This window comes from Eleginops maclovinus, chromosome 17, assembly GCF_036324505.1.
Source record: "Eleginops maclovinus isolate JMC-PN-2008 ecotype Puerto Natales chromosome 17, JC_Emac_rtc_rv5, whole genome shotgun sequence".
NCBI lineage: Eukaryota > Metazoa > Chordata > Actinopteri > Perciformes > Eleginopidae > Eleginops > Eleginops maclovinus.
In genome coordinates, this window is record NC_086365.1 from 16,779,464 (window position 1) to 16,793,375 (window position 13,912).

The 13,912-nt window shown below is 42.3% G+C and overlaps 4 protein-coding genes across 4 annotated transcripts; 1 reads left to right on the plus strand and 3 right to left on the minus strand.

Moving 5' to 3' along the window:
* Positions 1 to 1,534: 1,534 nt before the first annotated feature.
* On the plus strand, positions 1,535 to 2,635 carry LOC134879296 (histone H1-like). The gene has a single exon (XM_063905747.1). It carries the CDS (start codon positions 1,565 to 1,567, stop codon positions 2,177 to 2,179), a length of 615 nt encoding a protein of 204 aa, XP_063761817.1. The 5' UTR covers positions 1,535 to 1,564; the 3' UTR covers positions 2,180 to 2,635.
* Positions 2,636 to 3,415: 780 nt separating this feature from the next.
* LOC134879305 (uncharacterized) lies at positions 3,416 to 13,261 on the minus strand. The gene is made up of 3 exons (XM_063905755.1): positions 12,957 to 13,261; positions 10,346 to 10,733; positions 3,416 to 3,792 (listed from the first exon to the last, which is right to left on the minus strand). Exons 1-3 carry the CDS (start codon positions 13,240 to 13,242, stop codon positions 3,480 to 3,482), a joined length of 987 nt encoding a protein of 328 aa, XP_063761825.1. The 5' UTR covers positions 13,243 to 13,261; the 3' UTR covers positions 3,416 to 3,479.
* Positions 4,755 to 5,692, minus strand: LOC134879299 (histone H2A-like). Its single transcript, XM_063905750.1, has one exon. It carries the CDS (start codon positions 5,674 to 5,676, stop codon positions 5,293 to 5,295), a length of 384 nt encoding a protein of 127 aa, XP_063761820.1. The 5' UTR covers positions 5,677 to 5,692; the 3' UTR covers positions 4,755 to 5,292.
* On the minus strand, positions 11,221 to 12,933 carry LOC134879303 (histone H2B 3-like). Its single transcript, XM_063905752.1, has one exon. It carries the CDS (start codon positions 12,042 to 12,044, stop codon positions 11,667 to 11,669), a length of 378 nt encoding a protein of 125 aa, XP_063761822.1. The 5' UTR covers positions 12,045 to 12,933; the 3' UTR covers positions 11,221 to 11,666.
* Positions 13,262 to 13,912: the final 651 nt, after the last annotated feature.

The following is a 13,912-nucleotide window of genomic DNA, read 5'->3' on the forward strand; positions in this document are numbered from 1 at the left end:
ATGAAGATTTTAAATATGAAAGAAGTGATGGATGTGGCTAACTAGATGGCCTGTTCTGTTCGAGGCAGGAGTCTGCAGAGGCGATTATTCTGTGTGCAACTGGAGGAGACAGGTGCAGAACACACAGATCTGCTGCTGCACACAGACATAAGGCGGCTCAGCAGAGGTACATTTCTGGAAAGGTTTTCTGAATTGTTGCCCTAAATTAAAGACTTTCTGAAACGTTCAAACCATGCTGAGTGTGCACAGCTAGAAGACAGTCAGTGGCTCTTGATTTAAGCCTTTCTTACTGATCTGACTGACAAGCTCAATAACTTGAATCTAGAGCTGCAGGGTAGGAACAAACACATCATCACCATGATCAGCTCTGTGAACACCTTTAAAAGCAAGTTACAGCTGCTATCAAGCAGGCTGCAACAGTGTGATCTGCGGAACTCTCCACACATGGACACAGAACTTAAGCGTCAGGGCAAAGACTGTGTGGAGCTTGAGCGTGCACGTTATGATGATCAAGTGCAAAGCATCTTGTCAGAAGTCCCACTAAGGTAGAGAACCACTTTTCCAACTTGAATTAGGCATTGTATGTTGTTGTGTTGTTACGGCCAGTCCCAGGCCTACTTGTGCTTATTCTTTGCATGATGTACATTTACTTCAATAAATGTATTATTATTGTTAAAACTTGATCTTTGTGTCAGAAAATTGTGTTATTATATAGGTGCACAATTAATTGTGGCTACGCTATGGCTTTCAATCTGGCTTGGTAGATCTCGACACACTATCAACTTTAAAAGTGAATCTTGGTTCAAGAAAGGTTGGGCACTCCTGGCATACACAGTGTAAATCACGCAAAGTGCCACATCAGCAGCTCACTGATGACTGACAAGAAAAGATACATATGTTATCAAAAGTCACAAACAAGTAAAACCAATACATATATGTTGTAGGTGAATTCACTTTAATTAGTTATAAATACCTTTACTTTATGTTAAATTAACTGTCAAATAAAACAGAGTGACTTTCCATCAGAGCAGGGGTACAACCCCACGACTCTTTGCAGTGTGTTTGCAGACTCAAAACTAACCTCTGTTTAACATGAACAAATGTATATTAGTAAACTTATTTTAGGTTATGTCTTTAACCAAACATCTGATTTACATACATAACGAGTTTTAGTTTGATTTAAAAGTGTTTTAAAGCATTTACGAAGACATTTAGTGAGGAAAGTCACAGATTAGCGACTAACACGGCAGTAGTTTGGGGATGTTCAGGGTCTTCCCAGTAATAATATAAACAAATATTACTGTTAATTTAACTTTTACACGAAGATAAACTCCTTTGCTATCATTTAGGGAGTATTTGACAAGATATTGTCTCCTCCAGGTGTGATTTTATTACATTTGTCCGTGAGGAGAAAACACAAAGTGGCACAGTATTCCTGCTGCTCCCGTGAGGAGGCTGAGGTTGAGTCTCTACGGTTCTCATGGTGTGTTTAAGAGCCTCTCTTTGCTGGGATTTCTCTACCAGTCTCTCAGACTCAGTGCAGAGAATCCTTTTTGAAAGCAACATGGCAGAACCCGCTCCAGCTCCCGCCGCTCCGGCCAAGTCCCCGAAGAAGAAAGCCACCAAGCCGAAGAAGGCGGGCCCTAGTGCCGCTGACCTCGTGTTGAAAGCTGTCACCGACTCCAAGGACCGCAAAGGGATTTCCTACTTCGTGGTGAAGAAGGAGCTGGCCGCTAAAGGCATCGATAACGCCAACCAGGTGAAACGCGCCGTGAAAAAGTTAGTCGAGAGTGGAGCTCTGGTGCAGGTCAAGGGAACCGGAGCCAGCGGCTCCTTCAAGGCAGCCAAGGCGGCCGAGAAGCCCAAGAAGGTAGCGAAGAAGCCCGCAGCCAAAGTCAAGAAGCCGGCAGCAGCAGCAGCCAAGAAAACCGCCGTCAAGAAACCAGCAGCTAAGAAGGCGAAGGCAGCAACACCCAAGAAGGCGGCGAAGAAGCCCGCTGCTGCAGTCAAGAAAACCCCCGTGAAGAAGGCCACAAAGAGCCCCAAGAAGAAGCTGGTTAAGAAGGTAGCGACCCCCAAGAAGGCAGTCACCCCCAAGAAGGCTGTGAAGAAGGTGGTTAAAGCCAAAGCTGCCAAACCAGCGAAGAAGGCTGCAGTCAAGAAACCAGCCAAGAAGTAAAAACATCTTCTACTTCACCTACAAACGGCTCTTTTAAGAGCCACCCACACCCTCCAAAGAGCTTTACTCCTTTTAATATTTATTTTCTATTCCAGACTTTAAGTGCATATCAGAAGTGAATTCCCAGGTAACTGAAATGTTCTTATTTTCCCACAGCTCCCAGACTCATTTGTTACAATACATATAGATCCTTTGAGAAAGTATTACCCAACCACATTACTGTCATACTTGCTAACACTCCCTGCTTGTGTGTTTCACTCCGTCCCTCTGCCCATAAAGACCCCCTGAAACAACAACATGCTGTTCCATAGGTCCCTCTGCAGACAGCAGCACTGTTTGTAGATCTATGAAGGGATTTAGTTTTATTCTTGTGATTATCAGAAACCAATATTGTAATTCTTATTAATATTATCATATATCTTATTATCTACACATGTGATTGTTTAATATCTCAAATATGATATAAAAAACGAAATAGACAAATGTAACAGCAACAGAAAAGGATGAATGCATTTCAGCGATTATTTCAATGTCCCCTATTAATGAGTCAGTCAGCGCTCTTCATTCATTTTGTTATGCATGTCCCCCCCCAACAAACATGATGCATTACATAAATGCACATGTGAACAACATACTGTGAGCCATGTTCACGCTCAGCTCTGACTACATGTCTGCACAGCCTTTGAAATACAGCTCACTGGAGTCTGTCATATCCTGCCGGATTCTCACTTTGTATATTTAAATTCAATTCTTTGTAAATACCATTTCCTCTTTTAATGCTAAAGAGTTTCTTTTAAATACTTTTATTATCTTTATATTTCTACCTACTTTTACAACTTTTTTTCTTTGGGAATAAACTTGATTCTGATGTCATTACTTATTCCCTGAATTATTATTTTGTATCATTACACTTTAGTATAAATGTAAATATAGTTATATTAGTCTTAATGTTGTTTTTTTTAGAAAAGGCCGTTCATTCTACTGCGAGTGTGCAGTGCCCTGCTGTGGGACTGATGAGGGATTTGAGTAGTCTTCCCTACATGGATGTAAACCCATCTTTCCGGCCGTGTTTAATATTAAATGCATCTAGTTTAGTCTTTGATGTGTGCACTAGTATTTCTCATGTGTACCACTTATTAAAACACATGTTGTTTTGAAGGACTTCAGCACAACAGGCTTCAGGTGGTCAGATATTGTTGTTGGCATACTGTAAACAAGATGTGGATATCAGGATAAGAGCTCTGTTAGTGAGTTGGGTGGCTCTTAAAAGAGCCGTTGTGTGTTCGGTCAGCGGGTCAGTCTATCCTCCGAAGCCGTACAGGGTGCGGCCCTGCCTCTTCAGAGCGTACACCACATCCATGGCGGTCACCGTCTTCCTCTTGGCGTGCTCGGTGTAGGTGACGGCGTCACGGATCACGTTCTCCAGGAACACCTTCAGCACACCACGGGTCTCCTCGTAGATCAGACCGGAGATACGCTTCACTCCGCCGCGGCGAGCCAGGCGGCGGATGGCGGGCTTGGTGATGCCCTGGATGTTATCACGGAGCACTTTCCGGTGACGCTTAGCGCCTCCTTTACCGAGCCCCTTTCCTCCTTTTCCTCTTCCAGACATGATTTCAGAGCAGTGTCGATATTCTGATGAATCATCCGCCATGATCGTGGGTACTTATCGCCTGGCTGCGGACGTGGTTGAAGCCAGTCAGTCTAAAACTGATCCAACGTGTTTTCTGTTCCTCTGTTTACTGCTGGGTTTCCGGTAAGGACAACCGTCCTTCAAAATAAAAACCCAAAACTCACTAATGATTTATAACACCCTCACATGTTGGCACAAGCAGTAAAATAATCTAATTTATAAATAATGTATTTAATGAGTGTATTTTACCCGAAATCCACCTCTAATATTGCCTATATTTTAAGCATGATGCCAAGCTGGGATATTGACTAATTGGAGAGCTATACACAACCAACTGGCATTTAGATTGATATTATAATTATTGCATATTTAAATGTAATATTGAAATAAACTGTATATTGAAATGTTTTACTAGCGACTGTATGTTTATGTTAAGGTGAGTGATATTGCGAATATATTGTATTTAAGATAAGATAGATAAGATAAGATTCAACTTTATTGTCATTGCACAGAGTACAAGTACTAGGACAACGAAATGCGGTCTCTGCATTTGACCCATCCTAGTGTTAGGAGCAGTGGGCTGCCATTATGTACGGCGCCCGGGGAGCAGTGTAGGTAACCAGTGTCTTGCTCAGGGACACCACGGTGGCACTTGGTCTTCGGGGACTTGAACTGGTGACCTTCCAGTCCCCAGGACAAACCCCTAACCACTTTGACACAACTCTACTGTTAATGTTGTGTAATTATTTTGTATTTTGATGCTGTCGAGACATTGTTTTCTTTCATGCCATTAAATCCCCATTGAATAGAATCAAATGTAATCCATAGTGATATTAAAACTGGTTAGCATGTTTCTTAAGTAATTGCTCACAGACCAAGTGATGTAGTGTAGTTTAGTGATGTTAAAACCTGGGGTCCTGAGACTTGAAACGAGTTGAGATGAACATGTATATCACATTTTAATTGTGAAATAAAATAAAAGGGCCAATTCAAAATCACAATTCATACGAGGTATTACTTTATGTTCTATTACAGCAGGAGTTACATTTGATTGTTATTCCAACACAACAGAAGAGTTGTAGAAAGAGGTTCTGTATTTACAAAAATACAATAAAATAATCGTGCTTTTTACCTACAAGCAAATGTAGGGTATTTGCTCAGCGCTGTGGGTTTCACGTTTAATTTCTCAGATACTTTTGGGACTTGCTGTTATTTAGTAAGACAATCCTGAAGGAAGCATACATTTTTTCTTGATAAATTAAACTGACATTTATGTTATATCAGTTTATAGATCACTCCTTAGTGTTTGACACTTAGATTTGGAAGTCTTTAACAATGGCAGCAGTAAACAACACTTCCTCATTGATAATGTGGTGATAAACCTAAAGTGATGACAGTAGAAAGGAGAGTTCTCTTTTAGAGGGAGGTGGGTGGCTCTTAAAAGAGCCTTTGGGTGTTTGTTGAAGCAGGTTGAGGGTGCTCACTTCTTGGGGGCCTTCTCGGTCTTCTTGGGCAGCAGCACAGCCTGGATGTTGGGCAGCACACCTCCCTGAGCGATGGTCACTCCTCCCAGCAGCTTGTTGAGCTCCTCGTCGTTGCGGACGGCGAGCTGCAGGTGGCGGGGGATGATCCTGGTCTTCTTGTTGTCCCTGGCAGCGTTTCCAGCCAGCTCCAGGATCTCAGCGGTCAGGTACTCCAGCACAGCGGCCAGGTACACCGGGGCTCCGGCACCGACACGCTGGGCGTAGTTACCCTTCCTCAGATGCCTATGCACACGGCCGACGGGGAACTGGAGCCCGGCACGAGAGGAGCGGGTCTTGGCCTTCGCTCTGGCCTTTCCTCCGGTCTTGCCTCTTCCTGACATGTTTATGTATTATTTCTTCGTGGAATGAACCCAGAATGAAGTGTTTGCAAAACAGCCATCTTTATATACCCACAAAGGGCTCAGTGTTGACCGTTCATTGGTTGCATGGAGCGGGAGTCAGATTGTCCAATCAGAAGCGGACTGGAAAATACCATCGAGATCACAGGACTTCCGCCCGCAGGCTGCGTTGATTTCCAAAATAAGACATGACAGGCACAATAAGGCCTCTCTTTTTAAAAAACGTTATTTTAAATAGTTTGAACAATACATAATGGACACAACAAAATGCTCCTTATTAGATACACAAATCACACACATACAAAAGGGTATTTTAAAGAGCAGAAACTGCATTGTTCATTGAGTCATAGTTTAGTTAAAGACTCAGCATGCACTATGGCACAGTATGTGTCCCAGGATTAGGGGCTTCCTCGTTTGTCAAGCATATGTTTTATGATGGTCTGATTTACTACCTCATTGCATCTTCTTCATGCTGAATGATTTTCATGCAGGTCATGCAAATGGGTAGTTGAAATAGTTATTAGTAGTAGTTAATAGTTACGACAATTTTAAAACATTGGTACATTCATTAGATGTTAGGATGCCACAATCAGGGATGTCCTTTTGTATCACATGCAGAAACTTCCACACCACCACTATGAACAATATTAAGACCATTTCCATCATTACAAAACACTCTGCTTTATATATACGGGCAATAATGCTTAATAGCAACGTGCAGTTACGTTTCTGCCATTATATTTTTTTGCACAATTCAATACTTCTACCATGCTTTTTGATCGTCTATGTAGTTATTTAATGAACTCTTTTTACAGCACTGTTAGTTTTACTATTATACTGCTTTGTTTGTTCTATCTTTGTAACTCTGGCACAACAATTTCCTTCGGGAAAAATAAAGTCCTATCTTATCTTATATGATCTTATGAAACACCTGAGCTCCTAAAGTGCCTCCATAAAGCATTCATCTGTTTCTGTTCTTACAAGGTGTTATATAAAAAACAGTATTTGATTTCTTCTCAGTGTGAAATATTAAATTTAACATTCTGTTATTGTATATGTCATATTCTAATCATGTGTATATAAACTCTACTTTCACATTGTGCAGCGCTCTCTTGAACTATTTTATTTCTGATCTGTTTTTCTTTACTTTATATTTATTGGTTTTATGTCCTATATATAAATATGTTGCATTGTTGGAGACGTACGTTTTTCATTGCCATATCTAAACTGTCGCTACTCTGCATACGACAATAAATCCCTGAATCTTTGAGACACTCAGCTCAGAAACAATACAATAAGTCAAAACATGAATGAAGTGGTGAAACACAAAATAATCCACTTCAACCCTTAGATGCCAAAAGGGTGAGGTGAGGTGGTTTTCTTGAAAGATCTTCATAATTAAAATGTTTCATCATTTTGTGTTCCAGCTGTTCCTCAAAAAACATCTTTATGATTCAAATTTTAAGGAATTGTAGTGTTTGTATTACTACCCCAAGCTTCCATAAGTGAGTGAAAAATGACAAAAAATTGGACTTTTTTCTCACAATTTGGACTTTTAAAAATGGCTCACTATGTTCTCGTTATTCGGACTCCTTCATGAGGCCCTAATGGTCTCCTTTTAAAAACTCCCATTTTTTTCCTTTTGATTTTCTTTTCAGAATTCTGACTTTTTTCCAAAATGTAAAATGTCCCCCTATTCTAACTCCTCTAATTATTGTAATGTGCCCTAATCATCTTCTTTTCACACTTTCTCTCCCAATCTTTTTTCCTTTTGATATTCTTTCAAAAATTGCATTAACCCTCACCCACCGGCTGTGGGTGAGGGTTAATTGCTGCTGTGGGAGACGTGAAGCCAGTGAAGTTCTTTGAGGGCTGGGGGGATGTGGTGCCTGGTCTGAGGAGTTGGCGGCTGCATCTTGTACCAGTTGGAGTCTCTTGAGGGAGGCTGAACTGATGCCGTAGAGAGGTGAGGTACAGTAATCAAGGCGGAGGAATTGAAGGCATGGATAAGTCGTTCAGCTGCGGGGCGGGTAAGAGAGGGTGGGGCCGGGTACCGATCATCTAAGGGTTAAAGGCACTGGTATAAAATGTTCATAAAACCAGTAGTTTTTGATCCATTCCAGTTTATTGTGTATGTGTCTACCCAAGGATGGATTACTGCACGGGCATACCGGGCCCAGGCCCAGGGGCCCAAGGGCCAAGGGGGCCCTGAAGCCCAAGCCTCTGCGCTACCATTTCAATATTGTTTCTACAACATTATACATCCCGATATCTTATTGGGGCCCTAAAGCCATATAACACTGGTTATATTATGTAATATGTCTTAATAGGGCCCCTCCATCATATGCCACGGGCCCTGAACCATAGGTTGTGTGTGTTATTCATCCCTGATATAGGAAAAAGGCCCCTCAATCAGGTAGCATGGGGTAGGATATGTCATATAGGGCCCTGAAACCACAGGTTATGTTATTCACCCCTGATATCTGAAATGGGCCTCTCAATCAAATAACGTGTGGTATTAAATGTCCCCCCCCTCTATCTGCTTCATTAGTCCGCTGTCCACAGTAGCTGCTGTTGTCCGATGGTGCAGGGCAAGCATACAGGCCAGATGTATGGGCCCCTGATGTAGGGCCCCTCAATCATTTACCACCACGGGTTGTTATTCGCCTCAGATATTAGTCAAATAACACTGATCTTACTCTCTTCTTCATATTATTATTATCATTATGTTGCGCTTCGGGTATTCCTCACACTGCCTGTAACCAACTGCGGAGGTGAGCGATCATTCTCTATCCTGGGTCGGATAAAAACTTAATTAAGGACGAAGATGAAACAAGAACGTCTCTCCTGGCTTTCTCTGATGGCCATCGAGAGTGAGCTGACCAAGTCATTGGACTTTAATGACATTGTCAATGAGTTTGCGCAGCGCAAAGTCCGGAAGAGATGCGTTTAATGATAGCCTATAATCATTGTTAGCCTGCTTCACACAAACATATAGCCTACGTTTCAGATCATAACTTCCTGTGAGTGATTTGTTCAAAAGTGATGTTTCATCAACTACAATGTATTTTTAGCGCAACCTGTGTACCGCTGCTGATTTGTGCGGAGTTGGGTTGTGTGCCAATGCGGCGTTTGTGTGTTTGGGGGGGGGGGCTTTGTCTCGTCGTCTGGGCCCAGGGGCCCACGGACTCATAATCCGTCCCTGTGTACACCCAGAAATCTGTCCACCATGCCCATGAAGGTATTGGGGTTGGGGCGGTCCTCTGCTTCCTGAAGTCCGAATATATATTAATAAAATATATATTTCTCATTTAACTTCATTAGATATCAATCAAACCCGAAGCAACAATTAAATAACATAAAAGATTGATGTCGATGTTTAACGTGTATGTTTCACAGTGATGAACAGATGAGCTGCAAATCACAATCTGCATGAAATGAAGCTCTTGTACAAAACTCTAATATAATGTATATTGAATAACAGCATTACTACAAAGTGGGCGAGTCTTGCAGAAATCATCTTTAAAATATAAGATTACCCTCATGTCTAATGGCACCAACACCCCCTTCATTAACCGAAGGGTTCACTTGCCTGATGTCAGAAAACCAGCTTCATAATTATTCGAGTTTAATATTTTGCGTAAATAAATGTCAGGTTTAATAAGAACTGTAAATATTCAGTTGACAGACTAAAATGATCACTGAGGTTTGTTTCAGGGCTGCATGCTGACAGTCCACTAGATATCAGTGTCCCCCCTGTAATGAGGTCCTGTATGACAGCTGTTCCTAACCTTTTTCGACTCCAGAATAAAAGAAAATCAACAAGACGGAGGATAAAGAAAGTTCTGAAATTACTTTTTATTTCATTCAGAAAAGGAGCTGCATCACACAGAAACAGAAGCTACAGAGTGAGGGGCTGCAGGAGGCAAATTAATAACGATTTCATTTGGACATTGAGAAATGCATTCATATACACAACAATTGCACATATGTTACACACCGGATGTAGTTTGTTAAATCACATACAGTGGAGCAGAAAAACAAACAAACATCAAAACAAATGCATTCATTTTGGGGCCTGGTTTTAGATGGTGTTTTTTTTTTTCCCCAAAATTAACAGCTGCATTATCAATGTGGTCCCGCGGGACAGTTCCTACAAGGAAGCTTCAATTTAAGGTTTTAAAAAACGTTATAACATTTTTTTTTAAAGACATGTATATATCCACATATATCTAGATAGATATACTTCGGTGGCCCACTTGCAATACCTTCGCAGAACACAGGTAACAAAACAGCAAAAGGGTAGAGGTAGCAAAGGTAAGACAGGGTTTACTTTATCAATGATTCTGCACATGACTGAAAAACTGGAAATGGATTCACACATAGAGGACGATTGTAAGAGTTTGATGGCTTCATGTATTCAGAACGTGTTAAAATAAACCATGCTGTTATAATCATAAAGGAGTGTTTAGTTTAGGATATCAACTTGAAAATAAATGTATTTCAGGACCGGTTTCTCTTTAAGTGGGTTTAGGTGGCTCTTAAAAGAGCCGTTGTGTTTGGGGGTTTTGGTGTGAGGTGTGTCTAAGCCCTCTCTCCGCGGATCCGGCGGGCCAGCTGGATGTCTTTGGGCATGATGGTGACCCTCTTGGCGTGGATGGCGCACAGGTTGGTGTCCTCGAACAGGCCGACCAGGTAGGCCTCGCTGGACTCCTGCAGAGCCATGACGGCGGAGCTCTGGAAGCGCAGGTCGGTCTTGAAGTCCTGAGCGATCTCCCTCACCAGGCGCTGGAAGGGCAGCTTGCGGATCAGCAGCTCGGTGGACTTCTGGTAGCGACGGATCTCCCTCAGAGCCACGGTACCGGGCCTGTAACGGTGAGGCTTCTTCACGCCGCCGGTGGCCGGGGCGCTCTTACGGGCAGCCTTGGTGGCCAGCTGCTTCCTGGGAGCCTTTCCTCCGGTGGATTTACGGGCGGTCTGCTTGGTTCTTGCCATCTTAGCGAAGTCTGCTTCTCTGTGGAAAAGTAGTAACGCTCTCTCTGCGACAGAGCTGCTTATATAGCGAGAGCTGGAACAGCAACGACGCTGATTGGTCAGATGTGTGCACGTGACACTGCAGCTCAACTATTGGTTGGTAGAGTGTTGAACATTCAAATTTCGCGCTCATTTGGTTGTCCGTTGTGATTTATAAAACTGTTTGGAGACACACTGTCTATAACTAAAGTCTAGCAAAATTATTCTTCTTTATACTCGTTTATACTTCATACATCTAAAACAAAACAATGTCTTTATCTGAGGGAAATAAAGTGTAGAGTTTTTATAGTCAGCTTTATACAAGTTACAGAAAGCAAAGCAATGATCTGAATCAAATACACTTTGTCACAGCTGCTCTGAAATGTGCATGTTAAGTTTGACATTTCTGATTTGTTCATCCATTTACTTGTGTTTACATGTTAGAATAAATATATTCATTTAGATGGATGTTATATATTTTAATCTTTAATACATTGCAACATATCACTACTGATTAGTATGTACTGCACTGTTTGTAACAGCACGTTTCTCTAAAGTCCCAATATACATTATTATAATTGAAATGATAATGAAAGATTGTAACGCCACTTTAATTCATAGGTGTCATTTCTCAAGATTTGTATTGCTGAAGAAGCCAGACTTGTTACTGAACGTCTTGAAGATACATGAACATGTACTTGGTCCTAATATTCACTGACTACAGCAGAATTGAAAGATAGCACGTGTTGAGCATGATTCAGGTGTATGGGGACATCAGGTACTAGGATGAAGTACAATTAAGAAACCTTCAAATCGATTTATTAACTAGGGAAACTGACAAGTTACCGTCAAATGGGTAACAAACACAGAAGGTGCTACTAAGTTGGATTCAGCACGTTTAGGTTTAGTGGGTGGCTCTTAAAAGAGCCGTTGGTTTGCAACAGAAGCGGCAGCACGGTCTACTTGGAGCTGGTGTACTTGGTCACAGCCTTTGTGCCCTCAGACACGGCGTGCTTGGCCAGCTCTCCGGGCAGCAGCAGGCGGACTGCGGTCTGGATCTCCCTGGAGGTGATGGTGGAGCGCTTGTTGTAGTGAGCCAGACGGGAGGCCTCCCCGGCGATGCGCTCGAAGATGTCGCTCACGAAGGAGTTCATGATGCCCATGGCCTTGGAGGAGATGCCGGTGTCGGGGTGCACCTGCTTCATCACCTTATACACGTAGATGGCGTAGCTCTCCTTCCTGGTCTTTCTCCTCTTCTTGTCCTTCTTGCCGGTGGTCTTGGTGACCGCTTTCTTGGAGCCCTTCTTGGGTGCGGGATTTTTCGGTGGTTCAGGCATGGTTACGATTTCGGAGTTTTCCGAACAGTGAGAGGTTGGGCGGCGCACTTCTCTTTCTTAAACCCTTGTATGCAAATAGGCCTGTGCTGTTCCCACTCTGCTATTAGTTGTTTTTTCTGCGTCAGAGAGTAGCTATGCGGAAGTGCCTCTCGCTTAAGGAGATCATGGTGTGACTTTACAGAAAGCGTGGGATGTGTTTGGAATGTATTGATCTGTATTTATCCATGATAAACAGCAGTCTGTTCTGAGTCCTCCTCTCCATCAGTATGTCTACAATAAATGTCTCCTGGGTCATTAAAATGCTGTAATGTGACAGATGCCGATAAGCAGTTTACTAAAAAATAAAGCATTTAATTCAAGAATTACAACCACATGTAGACGGTCATCCCACTTTCACAAAACATATTAAATAGCTATCCTTGTCCTTTTATTATTTTCCGTTTTAATGTGCATTTCATACCCCCGTGTGAACCTGTACCATTTCCACAGAGGGATTAACATAGGCACATCTCACCTTAATAGGATGGCCCTATTTCATTTCTGTTACTCATGTTGAATGTATATATCCATTTATTTTCGTCACACGCAATTAGTATACAATCTTAACATGATAGATATACCACTCACGCCATTTGCAAAGGCAGATGCTCGCTTTTGGTCACCTGGGAAAATAGGACTCAAAACAACACCTGAATTCAAAGAATGAGTAAGTGTGGTCCAGCACTTAAAGTGTTTGTTGTGGACAAATTAAGTTTTAATGGTGGTTACCACATTTATTACTGAGTTTAGTTAACATGTAGGTAAAACGCACAGCCGGGATAAGAGCTCTGTTAGTGAGTTGGGTGGCTCTTAAAAGAGCCGTTGTGTGTTCGGTCAGCGGGTCAGTCTATCCTCCGAAGCCGTACAGGGTGCGGCCCTGCCTCTTCAGAGCGTACACCACATCCATGGCGGTCACCGTCTTCCTCTTGGCGTGCTCGGTGTAGGTGACGGCGTCACGGATCACGTTCTCCAGGAACACCTTCAGCACACCACGGGTCTCCTCGTAGATCAGGCCGGAGATACGCTTCACTCCACCGCGGCGAGCCAGGCGGCGGATGGCGGGCTTGGTGATGCCCTGGATGTTGTCACGGAGCACCTTCCGGTGACGCTTAGCGCCTCCTTTACCGAGCCCCTTTCCTCCTTTTCCTCTTCCAGACATGATAAACTCAGTAGTGGTTGGATCGTCAGAAACGAATGAGTGCTTTCCGGCTCAACCGCAGTATTTATCCCGTCCCTGCGGACGTATAGGAGAACAGCCAGCTTAACTTCTCTGAGCGCGGACAAACTTGGCATCGTTCCCCTGTTGTTCACTTTTCGTTGATTATTATAATCCTTCATCTCTTCATTTTCTTATCCTCAAGGACTCTGTAATATGCCCTTTATGTTGTATATGAAGAGTTTATGAGCATAATAAACCCTTATGGGACAGTTTAAAGACGGCTATATATTTGGAGTATTACACGTTAACTATTGTGTGGCATTATGCAGATTAAGACAGCTTGTTGTGTAGTTAGTACTTAGTGCACTTCAGTATCAGAAATACTTCCGAACCTGGGAAAGAAAAAAGAAAAAAAACATTTTAAAACTTATATATATATATCGGGTATCTCAAGGTTAAAATACCCCAAAACCTGGACCTTTTTCTGTTGTTTAAATTGAACGTACAATATTCAGGATTCAAATGTTATTGTCTTGAGCAGTGGGACCATTGTAGATATGGCAATGAAAAACTGCCCAGGTTTCCCAAGCAATGCAACATAATCTATAGGACATAAAACACATACAAATAAAGTATAGAATAACAATATCCAGAAAGACTATATTATACA

Excerpts from the sequence above, each read along its gene's own strand:
- LOC134879305 (XM_063905755.1), bottom strand. The coding sequence starts at position 13,242 with ATGTCTGGAAGAGGAAAAGGAGGAAAGGGGCTCGGTAAAGGAGGCGCT. Across the intron at positions 10,734-12,956 it reads CGCTCTGAAGAGGCAGGGCC|AGAGAGCGTTACTACTTTTC; the intron begins GCACCCTGTACG and ends GCTCTGTCGCAG. Across the intron at positions 3,793-10,345 it reads AACCTGTGCGCCATCCACGC|CATGTCTGGAAGAGGAAAAG; the intron begins CAAGAGGGTCAC and ends CTGCTCTGAAAT.
- LOC134879299 (XM_063905750.1), bottom strand. The coding sequence starts at position 5,676 with ATGTCAGGAAGAGGCAAGACCGGAGGAAAGGCCAGAGCGAAGGCCAAG.
- LOC134879303 (XM_063905752.1), bottom strand. The coding sequence starts at position 12,044 with ATGCCTGAACCACCGAAAAATCCCGCACCCAAGAAGGGCTCCAAGAAA.
- LOC134879296 (XM_063905747.1), top strand. The coding sequence starts at position 1,565 with ATGGCAGAACCCGCTCCAGCTCCCGCCGCTCCGGCCAAGTCCCCGAAG.